A 13,745-nucleotide genomic window follows, 5' to 3' on the forward strand; every position below is an offset into this window, starting at 1 on the left:
CGGCCGGCCCAATAGAATGTTTATTTTAAGATTCTTAATGAAGAAGAGTAAATCTGAAAATGACAATGGCACAATATTAAAATAGACTTCAGATAAGACCTTTGATTTGTCAAATTTTTACTGGGTAAATATTGAAATTTTTCTTTTGTACTTCATAGTAACTGGATATTCTTCTGGATTGTCTAAAAATTTCAAACATTCTACTATTTGTATAATTGAAAAAGTACAGTTGACTCTTGAACAATGCAGGCATTAGGGGCTATGAACAGTCCAAAATCCATGTATGATTTTTAATTCCCCCAAAACTTAACTGCAGTTGTCCCTTGGTGTCCGTGGGGGATTGTGTCCAGAACCCCCCACAGATACCAATCTGCAGATGTTCAAGTCCCTTATTTAAAATGGTGTAGAACAATGCATACAGTAGGCCCTCTGCATCTGCAGATTCCCAACCATTGGTCGAAAATACTGTTTTCAATCTGTAGTTGGTTGAATCTGCGGATGAGAAACCCGAGGGTATGGGGGGCCAACACTATATTTATTGAAAAAAATCCATATATGAGTGGACGTGTGCAATTCAAACCTGTGTTATTTAAGGGCAACTATTTATTTTCCATATTAGAAGAAATGAAATACTTATTTCTTAGAAAAATTTCATATTTTAGTGCACTTGACTTGCTCAGTATTACGAGGTTATATACGTCACATCACTAAATTAAAATGGTTGTTATGTTCTCTTAGTAAAATCTTCATTGTAATGAGTTAATGTGAGTGATAGAAAAGTTAAATGATCTTGAGCTACATTGTTTTACAGAGCAAAAAGCGACAATATGACCAAGAAATTGAGAATCTAGAAAAGCAGCAGAAACAGACTATTGAACGTCTAGAACAAGAACACACAAATCGCTTGCGAGATGAAGCCAAACGTATTAAAGGAGAACAAGAGAAAGAGTTGTCCAAATTTCAGAATATGTTGAAGAACCGAAAGAAGGAGGTAAGTGTAACTACTGTTTTTAATTACTAAAGCAATTTTTTAATGCACATATAAGACTGTCTAAAGAATTATTAGGAATAATACCTGATAGTTAAATAGCACTCATTCTTTTTTTTTTTTTTTGGTCTTCCCAGCAGCCATCTGGGGTAGTGGTAAGGTGAGGTGTTATCCCATTTTGTGCCAAGAAAAATAGAGAAGAGGTTTAAATTCTCTGTTCAAGTTCACAATTTACCATTAAATGTCCAGTTAAACATTGAACCAAGTCCTCATTTTCCTTCTAATCTATCATTTTTCTTTTATTACTGCAACATTTAAGGCTATTACAGAAATATTTTTTCAAGAGAATTTACTATATTGTTTGCAGGTGGCAGTAATAATTCACCTTATTATTTATTTGTAATATTTAATTCATACTTAAAATTATTTTTTTGATTAGCTTGATTACCTTTCTTGGACATTGTGCCAAAACAAAAGTGGAGTAACCTGAAAGTAGAAATGATAATCTATAATGTTCATCAGACTGCGAGAGACTTTATAGAATCACAGATGGAAAATATCTGTAAGGTCATTTGAGTAGAATTTTTTCATTTTTCCTAAAACTGTTCCATATTGTTGTATGAAAGCTTGTCATTGATTGAGAAAGAAGATTTACGTATTCCATATTGTATTAGTGTGTCTTTTTCTCCCCAAATTAAATAAAACTAAGAAAGCTTTACAAATTAGCAGTTTTCAGACATAATTTTATGATTTATTCTATACCTTTAGTGTAGGAGGAGAATTTGCCTTTTCATGATTATAAACGACCCCAGGGGCAATAATTATGACCATTTTTATTAGATTGGAACCAAAGCATCTCAACCAAACTAGTGAATGTGTTTTCACTTTTGTTACATGTCTCAAATACCGAGATTCGTTGACTTGAATATTTAAATTATGTAGAACATTGAACGTCATATTGCTGACTTTGAGAACCTACTTTAAAAAGATAGAACCAAACATTAATGCACGTAGTGTGTTCTGTAATTTCTCTATGTAGAGATGAATGAAATGCCATATAGTTTTGTTTAATGTGGCTACCATTTCTAAAAATTACTCCTGTCACTCTTTATTATATTTTATATAGAGTTCTGTATCATGATGTATGACTTACTGAACCTATTTGTTAATTTTCTTGAAACCATGGACAGTTTTCATTGAGAGGTTATTAATATCAGAGTAAATAAAGTAAATTGTTCAGGTAAACATGATTTAATCTTAAATATATAAAAGTCTCTAGTTATTGTTACTGTTTTGGATAGGAGAGTTTTAGCCAGTGAACATGTTTGAGATCATGATGTGCATATTTTAAATAATTATATTATGTATTTTTTTCCTTATCACTAAACTTCTTGGATTTGGGGAGTCTCTTCCTTTTAATGGTGATTTGGTTTCACGAGGAATCACTGATGGGAAATTTTAAATATGCTGTGTTAAGTCAAAATCAGTCTCTTTCATGGACCATCAATAGCATGTGGTGATTTGGAATCTGGTTGCTTTTGGTGCTTCTACTTGTATACACATGATTATTTTTCATAGTTGGATTGTAGGTCTGTTTTTAGGTGGAATGCATATCTAATATTTTGAAATAATTAAAAGAAGGCTTCCTAAAATACACTTCATTTTATAATATACTTATCTGGTATAATAAATTATACATAGTAAACTGTTACTTTATGAGTGCTTATTGATATTATAGTTGACAATTGAACTTGGCTTAAATTGTCAGCAAAGGAGAATGTTACTTTAATTCAACAGAAGATCATGAGATATGTTCATTTTTATCATACCATGTATAAAATGGTGTGTTTTATGAAAAAAGAAAATGTAGTGTCCATATATTTTTCTTTTGTGTATTCTAAGGCTTACTTTCCCATTTGTTTTTCTTTTGGTCTCTTCATTAACTGGATTTTATTTAAAATTATTTCTTTGGTTTTTATCAAGCCAATTATGAAAGTTTTCACTTTTATAAATGACATTAGCTTTCCTTATGTCCAGTGTTTAAAACATTGTCAGTAGATATGCTTATAATTTTATGATCTTTCAAGGTCAGTTGAGTTTATCACCTTTAGTTCAGCATCAGTGCTCCAAGTAATCCTTTACTGATTGTCTCTGGATCTTTACAAGAGAAGGATATATAGAGATAATGAAGCAACTAATTAACCTCTACATGGTGTAATGTTCCTTTCTGCACTGAGATTAAGCATGTTCTGTCCTTTCATTCTTTTTCACCAAACTAACACCTGTGCTAATGCATGTTAAACTTTTTAACGGCTTTAATATTTGACTTGTAGCTTGTCTGCTCACATAAATGCTTGCTGTGGAGAAAGTATTATTCCCCCACCTCCTGCATGCTTATACACTGTAGGTTATAAATGAAGTGGAGAAAGCACCCAAAGAGCTGAGAAAAGAGCTCATGAAACGCAGGAAAGAGGAGCTTGCACAAAGCCAGCATGCTCAGGTAACAGCAGCAGCTTAATGCTACTAAAAACGGAAAGCAGCATTATTCTCACAGCTCAATAAACCATGGTTGAAATGGTAAATTCTGACTGTATTTATTACATAATGTTGACTTCTCCTCATACAAAGATTCCCAGGGCATTCTTCATGTAGTACTAAATTCACACTAATGGTGACATTTAAGTTGCTAATAAGAAATTAAGTGGAATGTTTGGAAAGCTGACTCCAGATGAAATAAACAAGTATGTTAATGTATAATCCACTGTATTCTTATTTTAGTCATGATGGAAGCTTATATTTTTAAGTAGTAATGTCAATGTTTGATAAAAGACTCTCAGGACAGAAAAATATAGAGGGTAAGAATGCCTATTAAAAAGCAGTTATTTATATAAAGTTAAAAGAAAAATAAATGGTAAATGGTAATGTTAAATGATAGAGTAAACATTTCTTACTGTGAAGCTCAACAACATAAGCTACTTAAAACCAGATTTTAAATATTAAGTATATTTTCTTTTTGATTCAGAATCTAGCAGTTTAAAAAATAGATGATTTTTACCTATATAAACTTGTTTCTAGGCTTTGATAAGGCTGAGCCAATTAAGATGGATGAATTCTTTATAAAACTGGATAAGTTAGTATTTTTAACATATTCTTTTAGAATTATTTCACATGACTACAAGGTCTTTTATACAAGGAATCATTTTTCTTTTTCTTTCTTTTTTTTTTTTTAATTGGGGAATTGTGGGGATGGGAACAGTGCTGGGGAATTAGGGGAAGGGGAACAGACAAGTTGCTGTCGTTTTGTTCTTCAGTCTAGTTGTGGAGGACGTTGCTTCACTGGCCCAAGTTGGCACCATCATTGCGCTCTTCCCGGGCGAGGCACATCAGTCGCCGGCTTCTGGACGGCCGCTCACTGCGGCTGCTGGCCGCTCACGCTGGCTGCTGGCTACACACGGTAGCCCATGGCAACCCACTGCCACATGGGCTGCAGCCTACGCCGTCGCCGGCGACTCAGGGCAGCCCAGCTCCAGGTTGAGCTGTTGTTCAGCATCTTAGCTGTGGAGGGCAGTGTCACTGGCCCTCATATGTGGGATCCGAACCGGGGCCCTCTGGTGTCCCAAGCCAGCTCTTAACCATTGCACCCCTCGGCCGGCCCGGAATCATTTTTCTTTTAACGTAGTTTGCACTCAGCCTGGAGGCAAAGAGAAGTGAGCTCAGTTTGTAGTTACATATGTCAAGGAAAGGAGGAAGAGACATGGATTATATATTAACTATTGCTTTAAATTGTCTTTTTAATGTGGTTTTATGTGATTTAAAAAGTGGTTCCCAGATTTTTGAATTTTACAGACCCATGAAAAGAAACAAACAACAAAAACCACTGGGGACCATGACAAATGGATTGTCATTAAAATTTTTTTTTTTTTTTGCCAAGTAAGGGTATTTTAAAACTGCCATTTACTTGTCACCATCATTTCAAAGGAGAGACTGTTTTAACACTATGAAAAATAAGGAAAATATCTCAGAATTCAAAATTTTGTAAAATTAGCGTATATAAATTTAATTTTTGCTGTGAACCAGTGAAAAATTTTGTCTTCACTGGTGTGGCAATTACTAAGTAGCAAACACAGCATTTACTATGTGTCAGGCACTGTTCTAAATGCTTTACCTGTATAAACTCATTTAACCTCATAACATGAGATAGTTATTACCTTCATTCTACAGATGAGGGAGCTAAACAAAGTACAGGAAGGTTGAGTGACTCTCCCAAGGTCACACATCTGATTAGTGGTAGAGCCAGAATTCTTGGCCAGGCAAGTTTGGCTCCACATTTCATACACTGAACCTCCATACCATGCTGGCTCCCATATTCAAGCTACCCTTTCTGTGCCAAATCTAAACTTTTATCGGCTTAGCCCAATTGCTTGTTGGCCATGTCTTGTTACTAGGTGAAAAAGAAGTCCTTGCTGGTCGCACATTTATTTTTGGATAATTTGGATTTTAAGCCAGATAATAATAATGGTTTTGCCTTGTAAAGGAATACAGACTTTTTAAATCCCAAAAGGTAATATAATCAGACTCCCGAGTCAAAATTGAGAATTTAGTGTTGAATCACTTAGGTGATCCTATGCTTTAATAAAACTATGTTGGTGATTTTTCATACAGATGTGAGGGCTAGCCTATATTTTTAACTAACACTGAAAGCAATAGTAAATTTCTTTCTGTAAAATTAGTGAAGAATTTAGTAGTCTAACAAATTTCAAAATTATGTTCTTCTTTTTAGTATATGTGCCTCTGAAGCGAGTACAAAAGTACTTGTCTTTAGCTACTGCTTTTAATGAAGGTGCTAAAACTTGGTAACTTTACAGGATCTATTTTAAACTTTTTTTGAGAATTTATAAATAATAGCCATATAGTTGTGGAGTAGAATGTATTTGGTCATCTAGTCAAGTGGCTTTCAAACTGTGCTTCCAGGAGCTCTTGAGTTTGGAAGAAGCACCTTGCGAATCCTTCAGAAAGCAAGGATGGTGGGGCTTTGGGCCCTGCTTCCTCCTCAACTCAAGCAGCACCACTTTTTATCTGTTTTATACATTTTATATATATTTTTGGTGAGTTTTTTAAAGAACGTTTGGTTTAAAAACAATGCCGGCAAACTAGAGTTTAGAAACCATTGATCTAGTTCAAATCTTTCATTTTACAGATAAGAAGGAGGCCCCTTTGTTAAGGGATTTGTTCCAGGCCTCAAGACAGTCAACATTTGTATAATCATTCTTTCCATTTAAAAAAGTCATTCAGCTATATTCTCACCTGGGAGGTGCATTGTATTCTAATCCACAGGGTGTTGCTCAGGTCATGATTCAGTCTTTTCAGTTGTCATCTTGTGCAGTCTTCAACGCCCCAATGCAGGATGTAAGTCCCACGTGCCTGTAGGAGGATGCCTTCTCCTGTTTTACTTGCTTTTTCTTTGGCTCACATGTGCCTTTGCATTGTTAGCTTCATTCGTTAAAATCTTAGATTGATAGATGATAATGTCAGCAATGACGGTAACAGCAATAACCTGACATGAACTTTATAGTACAGTATTCCTCAAAGAGTTTTCCCATTGATTCTCACTGCCACCACCCTAATATAGGGATGGAGCATTTTCATTTTACAGATGAAGAAATCAAGGCGCAGAAGTCTAAGTGATCTGCCTAAAGTCACAGAAGAGATTAATGGTAGAAGTGGAACTAGAACACTTGTAGTACAGTGTTCTTTTTCTGTCTACCCCACCACAAATTTTAATTTGAGATTTTCATCTTTTTCAAGAAATATCTTCCCAATAGTATTTTATGAGTTTTGCACATGTGAGAAATTGAATGCTGTGATTAGATTTTTATCTTTGTGTGAAGTGACATTTTGATTGCATATATGTTTATGTAGATGTTTTAACTATGGATATGGTCAGAAAAGCCATATTAAAAGTGTTGATTTCAGTTTCATTTAACTCTAGTTTTCACTATTCAAATTGTCCATAATGAATAGTGAGTTGCTGCTTTTCTCCTTGCTGTAGTTTTAAATTAAGTCTGGAATTCCAGGCTGTATTCTTTCTCACAGTTTCTATAGGGAAGGCACTAGCTCTTTTAATACTATAATTTTTGCTTGTGATGTTTGATATATACAACTGGAGTAGATAGAATACAGCTTGATTTCAACTCCTCTTTTCCCCTCTCCTGAAATTAGACTTTTTTTTTATTATTGGCAGCTGTTGGACTCTGTAGTTTTCTAAAAGAGCAAGCAAAACATTAACTTTCAATGAGAGGGAGAAATTATGAATTACGATCACTTTTCTGATCATTACCATTTTTAGCTTTTCTTTTGAGTTAAAATGATCAAGTTCTGTACATATAGCCCAATATATCATAACCCTTTCTTATAGTTTTCTAGAATACAGAGATGGATTTTTAATGTTCGTAGTTATCTGATTAATATGTTGAAATTCCTTATCAAAATTCAAACTTGTACATTTAAAGGACACTCATTTTACCATTTATGTGTCCATTTTAAAATTGTTCCTAGTGATCAGATTCATCTGTTATTTTTTTATAGGATAATATAATTTGTACAGTCTTTTTGGAATGTAAGGTCACTTTTCTTTTAGATCCTAATTTCTAATTAAAAATTCCTGTGAATATGTTATACTTGGCTTTTGGAGTTAGGAAAGTTAATGAAAGTTCAATAATACTCTTATTTATTTTGAGGTAATAAAACATATTAATTAGTATGTAAGGAACCTTTCAGGTATATTCGGCTTTAATTTAAAAAATTATTTGTGCAATATCTTGACTATTTAATCATCCACACTTTGCTTAATTGTTCAAGTCCATAGCTCTATTAGGCAGCTGGTGTCTTTGCTAACCCTGATTGTTAGGAAGCAGTTCTGGACATTGCCTACCTTGACTCTTAACCTGTTGATCCTTGTTTTACCTTCTGGAGCAGCACAATGCTAGTTTTGCGTGCTTCTACGTAACAGTCTCAGCTTTTCATTCCTCCTCATTTATTATTAGCTGCTTCAGGGCATGCTTCTGTAGTTCTTTCAGTCATTCATTGTGTGGCATAGTTTCTGGACCCTTTATTCCCAACTTTACATTTTCTGTGGTTTACTTTTGAACTTTTGAAAGTCCAAAACTAAGGGAATACCAATTTGGGACAAATAGAGTGGAAGCTCTTTGAAGGCAATACTGCGTTTTATTAATTTTAGTAACCTTATAACTAGTACAGTGCCCAGCATTTACTAATTGTTTAATAAAGGTTTTTTTTTTAACTGAACTCTTATATTGTTAATCTGGACATAAATATATTATAGTAGTATGACCAAAAATTGTATTGACAAGAAATTACATTCACTTTTTAGTGGCAATGGCCTATAATTACCTTTTTAATTTTCACATAAATATTAATTCGCTCCATTTTGTACTTTTGTACTTGATTTCTTTGAGTCTCAGTGTAATATCTATATTTATGGTGGTTAATTTGTACCCATTGTTTCTGTCCACACAGATATTTAAAAAAAATCTTTTATGCAAACCAGTGGTAAAAATGTTGAATGAAAGAAAACTCATACATCTGAAGGTTATATTAAGTTTATTTGACAAGCTTGCATATAGAAATTAATGAAATTAGAGAAAATGTAATTTTTATTATAAATGATATTTACTGTAGGGAAAAGAAGCTTGAACAACTTTGTTTGTTGTAACTGCTTAAAAGATAGACATGGAGATTTTGCATCTCTTTAAATAGAACTCAAAAGGCCTTATTCTATATAGTTGAATTTAAATATTCATTTAGTTTTATTTAATTTTTTTTGCTGTGGTAATGTTATATAGGTGACTGTAGTCAAGTTGGCAGTTATATTTTATAGAGGCAATTCATTAGTCTTTCTGCTACTGTATATTTGTATTTGCTAAAAAAAATGATGATGCAGAGGAGAGAGCAGCATCTGGGACTCCGAGCTACTTTAATAGTAGAAACGGTAGTAAGGCAGCATCTTGAGGAACACTGCTGGACTTATTCTGTGTGCATCGAAGGCCAGGCTGGTAGTGATCCAGGTCCTATCAGATTGTCTGCAGCCTGAAAAATAGTTTCAAAATGAGTTTTTATCTTTTTATCTTGGGGTTTTATCTTCTCTCAGATGTGTAAGAGGAGGGATTATAGGTGAAGTGGTGTTTCAACCCTAAATTTCTAAATTCACACTCAAATTGATCAGAAAAATCCCTTGAGCTAATCATAAACAGCTGTAACTGCCAAGGAAGGGATGGAGATCCGAACATTTCCTGGCAATTCCCGCAATTTGGTTATTGTTCCTTTTGTTCTACAAGTATATGAGCTAGCATAAAATCCGTAAGTCACGTGAACATTTCCTTACTTACACACTAATCGAAGGACATTTTTAAAGCATAAATTTGGCATTTAGGCAAATAGTATGTACTCAGTAAATATTTGTTGAATGAATGAGTAAATCCCAAACATGTTGGTAGAATTCTCTATTAAGGAATTTTGTTTATAGATTTATAAAACATAGCTCATTTTCCTATTCCTAGTTCACATTTCTCTAGCAATGTACTGTTTCGTATTAAGTCCTCAAACTATTGTTGTTCTTTTTAGGCACAGGCTGTCGATACAGAAACTATCTTTCTCTGTTACTGTAGCCATGATATTTCTTCCTTTTCATTTCTTTGAAAAATAGAGAGTTTAAATTTTGATATCTGTTTTACGTATGTGTTCTTTATTGCCTTTCTTTCTAAAAGGCATTTCTTGTTTATTCTTGTTTTATCCACACCATAGTGGAATGAATAGTCAGTTTTAGAAGCTGTAATTTTATTATTTTCCTAAAGATATCAGTGTAACAGGGATTTTAATTATAAGTGGATTATAGACTTATTTTGTACGTATTGGTCTTAATAGTGAGTTTAGAATAATATGTACTTTTCTGGACTTGAATTGGGTAACTATATTATATACATACACTATATAATTTTGGTAATTTTTAAATTTCACTAACTTTAGAAACTTGATTTAGAAATCTTGTTAACCACTAATATATGCAGTCATATAGATAAATGGATGTTTTGCTCAGTAAATACTTATTAATTGATGGTTAACTATATCTAATAGGAACAAGAGTTTGTTCAGAAGCAACAACAAGAATTAGATGGCTCTCTGAAAAAGATCATCCAACAGCAAAAGGCAGAGTTAGCCAATATTGAAAGAGAATGCCTGAATAACAAACAACAGCTCATGAGAGGTATACGAAATTATGCAGCATGTGTGTATATGTAAAGCTATCTCAGAAATATTGCTGAGATATACCTTGAAAATGATTTGAATGTTTTCCTTTGCTAGAGTGGTAGAGGGAAAGATAAATAAAGTTGAGGTAAATAAGTAAAAAATTTATAAAATTAAAAAATACTGCAAGATATAGAATTCCTTTTTGACAGTAGAAGTGAACATAAACATATAATCCTTAAAACATTTTTGTCCAGATAATGCTAGAAATATACCTGAATAATTTTGTATACTCATTATACCTTATATTGTTGGTATACTTAATTGGCTACATGATAGAATGAAGTTTTAAGCACTTACTTCCCCTAAGAAATAGCTTAGGTTTTTTAAATTTCTCATTACGAAGATTAAATGGAATTTTGGTTTTGGGGTTGGGGCATTCTCTGTTTATAGGACATTAGAACAGAATGGAAAGTAGTAATAGATAATTATTCTTGCATTGGTAATATTTCATTTATAGCTCAGAATGTCGGTGTGTTTATAAGTTAGTGTATATATAGAACACTTTTACGTGAATATTAAAATGAAGACCAAAGGACGTTAGTAAAAAGATCAAAGTGACATTTTGAAAATTGCTTTCTTCTAGCTCGAGAAGCCGCAATTTGGGAGCTTGAAGAACGACACTTACAAGAAAAACACCAGCTACTCAAACAGCAACTTAAAGATCAGTATTTCATGCAAAGACATCAGCTACTTAAACGTCATGAGAAGGTAAATGAAAGGAAAATTTATTCACTTTTTTACTCATTTTAAAATTTGGAGAGCGGGGAGTTCATTTTTGAAACTTATATTTCTTAGAGAATGAATTTCAGATTATTTTATCTTAAAATTTCTTTTGATGAAGTTTGGAGTATTAATTGGAATATGTTAATCATGGTTGCAAACTTTTTTCTACAAATTTCAAGGAAGGTAACTAATTACAATGCTTAATAGCCTCTGATCACCTTCATCTTGTCTCTCAATGGTAGCTTTTGTGGCTCCATTTATGGTTCAAGTATCTTAAAAGCGTGGACTCCCTATACTTAAAGAGGTTTTTTTTTAGTTTTTTTTTTAAGATTTTTATTGGGGAATTGGGGGAAGGGGAACAGACAAGTTGCTATCCTTTGGTTCTTCTGTCTAGTTGTGGAGGACGTTGCTTCACTGGCCCAAGTTGGCACCATCATTGCACTCTTCCCGGGCGAGGCAGATCAGTCGCTGGCTTCTGGACAGCCGCTCACAGCAGCTGCTGGCCACTCATACTGGCTGCTGGCTACACACGGTAGCCCATGGCAACCCACCTGCCATCGCCGGCGACTCATAGCAGCCCAGCTCCAGGTTGAGCTGTTGTTCAGCATCTTAGCTGTGGAGGGCAGTGTCACTGGCCCTCATATGTGGGATCCGAACCGGGGCCCTCTGGCATCCCAAGCCAACTCTTAACCAATGCGCCACTCGGCCGGCCCTATACTTAAAGAGTTTTGATGGAAGACTTATTAATGGCTTTGTTTTTCTTATAAATTATTTCTTGCCTAATATTTTGCTGGTTAGTATGCAACAAGGGAGAGAGTAATTTTGGGAAACAGCAAAATGACTTATTTGAGCATACATGTGGGTACTGAGTATTAAATTATACTTACATCACTGGATTCTGTTTAAAACTTTCTTAGGAAACAGAACAAATGCAGCGTTACAATCAACGACTTATTGAGGAATTGAAAAACAGACAGACTCAAGAAAGAGCAAGACTGCCTAAGATTCAGCGCAGTGAAGCCAAGACTCGAATGGCCATGTTTAAGAAAAGTTTGAGAATTAACTCAACGGCCACACCAGATCAGGACCGTGAAAAAATTAAACAAGTAAATAAGCAAATTATTTTCTTCTCTTTTAGGTTAAAAAAGTTTGCATGACCTTTAGAAGTGCCATGTAGTTGTGTTGTAAACATTTAGAGCCCCCTTGAGCTTGTTGATGTTCACTTTGGCCTTATGGACTGGGGCTAGATATTAGCATATACCAGCTTACTCTTCCTAGGGTTGTGGACACAGAGGGCAGAGCCCTCCCTCCCATGCCCCACACCGGACCCTGGGCTAGACTGGTCCTAAGACTAGCCCCGGGAATGGGATGACTTGAACAGCTTTCTAAGTCAAAACATACGGCTTCACTATACTTCTATAATCACAGGCCCCACACACAAACTAACTGAGGTCACTAAGCAGGTAGGAGGAACAAGGCTTTAATCAGAAGCCTCCCCCTCCCCACCAAAGCCATGATGTGGACTCCAGCTTTGAGTGGCAGCATATTATTACTTGTAGTTTCAATTTGTTGTACTTTAAGTTTTGTTAAATTCCTTAATTACTCCTTTGGAAGGTGCAAAATTACATTGTTAATCATATTCTGTTTTTCTTATTTATAGTTTGCTGCTCAAGAAGAAAAAAGGCAGAAAAATGAGAGAATGGCTCAGCATCAAAAACATGAAAACCAAATGCGGGATCTCCAGCTGCAGTGTGAAGCCAATGTCCGAGAGCTGCATCAACTGCAGGTTAGATACCGGAGCCTGAAACAAAGGTGGCAGTGGCTGGGCAGCACAGGTTTTGAGAAGAGACTAGCTAACCAAAGTAAACTGCACTTTCCTCATGAAAGTGCTGGGGTTGGTTTCCTGATTAGACCCCAGTGAAGTTCAGTTTAAGCATCTTAGGCATTTGTTTGGATTTTATATTGGGTTGTCGGAAATGTCATGATATATTTTTTCTACGTTTTTTGTTGCAAAAATGCGTCATGACTTTTCCGACAACCCAATATAACGGTGATTAATATAACATGAAACTAAATTATAACCTAAAAAATTTAGTCTTTCAAATGCAGTATTGAATATTTTTAGTATATTTTGCAAAGATGATGAACAAAGTTTTCAAAATGATGTAGTAGACAGTTTTGTCATCAGCTTCTGAATTTGAAATTTCTTTTCATCTAGGGAGAAACAGTTCATTTTCTTCTAGGGTTTTGAAAAAAGTGATAAACTAAACATATGAGAATTTTTCACTGAAGAAATGTAAAGGTTACTTGGGAGAGCACTGTTTGGGGCCTTACCTGGAATATGCAGCCCATCTAGTGTATAGCCTATAATGTTTAAAATTTCAGAGTAGTGTATACATTGTGCATATGCTACATATTTGCTTAATTTACTACAGGAATAGTTCTGAATCCCATATTTTGATACCAAGTATAGGTAAAATGCATAGAAACTACCCCCTGCAGTGTCAGTTTTATGAGCAAAGAAAAGGAAAAACAGGATCAAACTAATACTTTCTATGTAAGTTCTCTTCATGTGTAACAGATCCAGCTTCTAAACTTGCAAAAATGAAGTTATGACTCATCTCATAATTCTTGGCCCTTGGCTTTGAGGAGTAGCTTAACAGTAATAGCTTAGTGTTTGATGAGTAATTTATTATTTTGGAAGATAATT

The 13,745-nt window shown here is 34.4% G+C and overlaps 1 protein-coding gene across 2 annotated transcripts in view; it reads left to right on the forward strand.

The window, feature by feature from the left end:
• SLK (STE20 like kinase) overlaps positions 1-13,745 on the forward strand; it is a 38,220-nt gene that overhangs the window by 22,109 nt on the left and 2,366 nt on the right. The window contains exons 12-17 of one of the 2 annotated variants that reach the window (XM_019636498.1): positions 812-991; positions 3,396-3,488; positions 10,139-10,268; positions 10,896-11,020; positions 11,953-12,141; positions 12,696-12,821. In XM_019636498.1, the coding sequence (XP_019492043.1) occupies positions 812-991; positions 3,396-3,488; positions 10,139-10,268; positions 10,896-11,020; positions 11,953-12,141; positions 12,696-12,821 (843 nt within the window). The remainder of the gene's footprint in view (positions 1-811; positions 992-3,395; positions 3,489-10,138; positions 10,269-10,895; positions 11,021-11,952; positions 12,142-12,695; positions 12,822-13,745) is intronic. The other variant, XM_019636499.1, reaches the window with a different exon arrangement.

The sequence above is a fragment of the Hipposideros armiger genome, unplaced genomic scaffold (genome assembly GCF_001890085.2).
Source record: "Hipposideros armiger isolate ML-2016 unplaced genomic scaffold, ASM189008v1 scaffold_28, whole genome shotgun sequence".
NCBI classification, from domain to species: Eukaryota; Metazoa; Chordata; class Mammalia; order Chiroptera; family Hipposideridae; genus Hipposideros; species Hipposideros armiger.